Source organism: Apodemus sylvaticus, chromosome 17, assembly GCF_947179515.1.
Source record: "Apodemus sylvaticus chromosome 17, mApoSyl1.1, whole genome shotgun sequence".
Taxonomy (NCBI): Eukaryota; Metazoa; Chordata; class Mammalia; order Rodentia; family Muridae; genus Apodemus; species Apodemus sylvaticus.
The window spans coordinates 6160919-6161622 of NC_067488.1; the positions used below are offsets into that span (position 1 = coordinate 6160919).

Genomic DNA, 704 nt, shown 5'->3' on the forward strand with positions numbered 1-704 from the left:
TCTCCCTTACATGCATGGACAATCTTTACATCTGTATTTGAAGGCTAGTCATTACTGTCAACTTGCCTGGATTTGGACTCACCAAGGAGACTCATGAGGTAAACTTGTGGGCGTTTCTTCCTGTGAGAAGGAGAACCTATCCTAATGTGGGCAGTGAGGGAAGCATTCTGGGATGGGGGCGTGGCCTGAATAAAGAGACAGGCGGGGCTGGGAGATACTGAGGGGCCAAACCTACTCCATCTTGGGACAGGCCTCCATCTTAAAAGAAAAAGAGCCTGAGACCTTGACCTGCAGCCAAACCCAGGCTGCACCCCAGTACCAGGAAGGACACCCCCCCCCCCGCTGGTCCTTGGCCCGTCCCCCAGAGCTACTCCCTAGCTACTGCCTAGCAACGGCCAATCAAGATGAGTCGGATGGTCTCAGCCATACTTTCAGACCCTTGGTGACTGTTTATGGTTTTGCTTCTGGGCACCCGCCTGTCGGCTTACAGCAGTCATTCAATAAGATGCTTGCGAGGCTGTAAACCCCTCGCATGTTCCCATTTCCCAGAAAACCTTGTCCCGCTGAAGGCTGGGGGCTTCCCCCTCCTGTCCTGCTGCATCAGGCCTGAGTAAGGCGAAGCTGGAGCTTGAAATAAAGAAACCCTCGTGCAGCGGAGTCAGCTCCTGGGTGGTCTTTCGGGGTTCCTGAGACAGGCACAACGA

At 54.3% G+C, this 704-nt stretch overlaps 1 protein-coding gene across 2 annotated transcripts in view; it reads right to left on the reverse strand.

The window, feature by feature from the left end:
• Positions 1–346: 346 nt before the first annotated feature.
• LOC127667661 (uncharacterized) overlaps positions 347–704 on the reverse strand; it is a 2620-nt gene continuing 2262 nt past the window's right edge. For both annotated transcript variants that reach the window (XM_052160821.1, XM_052160820.1), the window contains one exon: positions 347–686. In XM_052160821.1, coding sequence (XP_052016781.1) covers positions 601–686 — 86 coding nt within the window. In that variant the 3' untranslated portion in view covers positions 347–600. The remainder of the gene's footprint in view (positions 687–704) is intronic.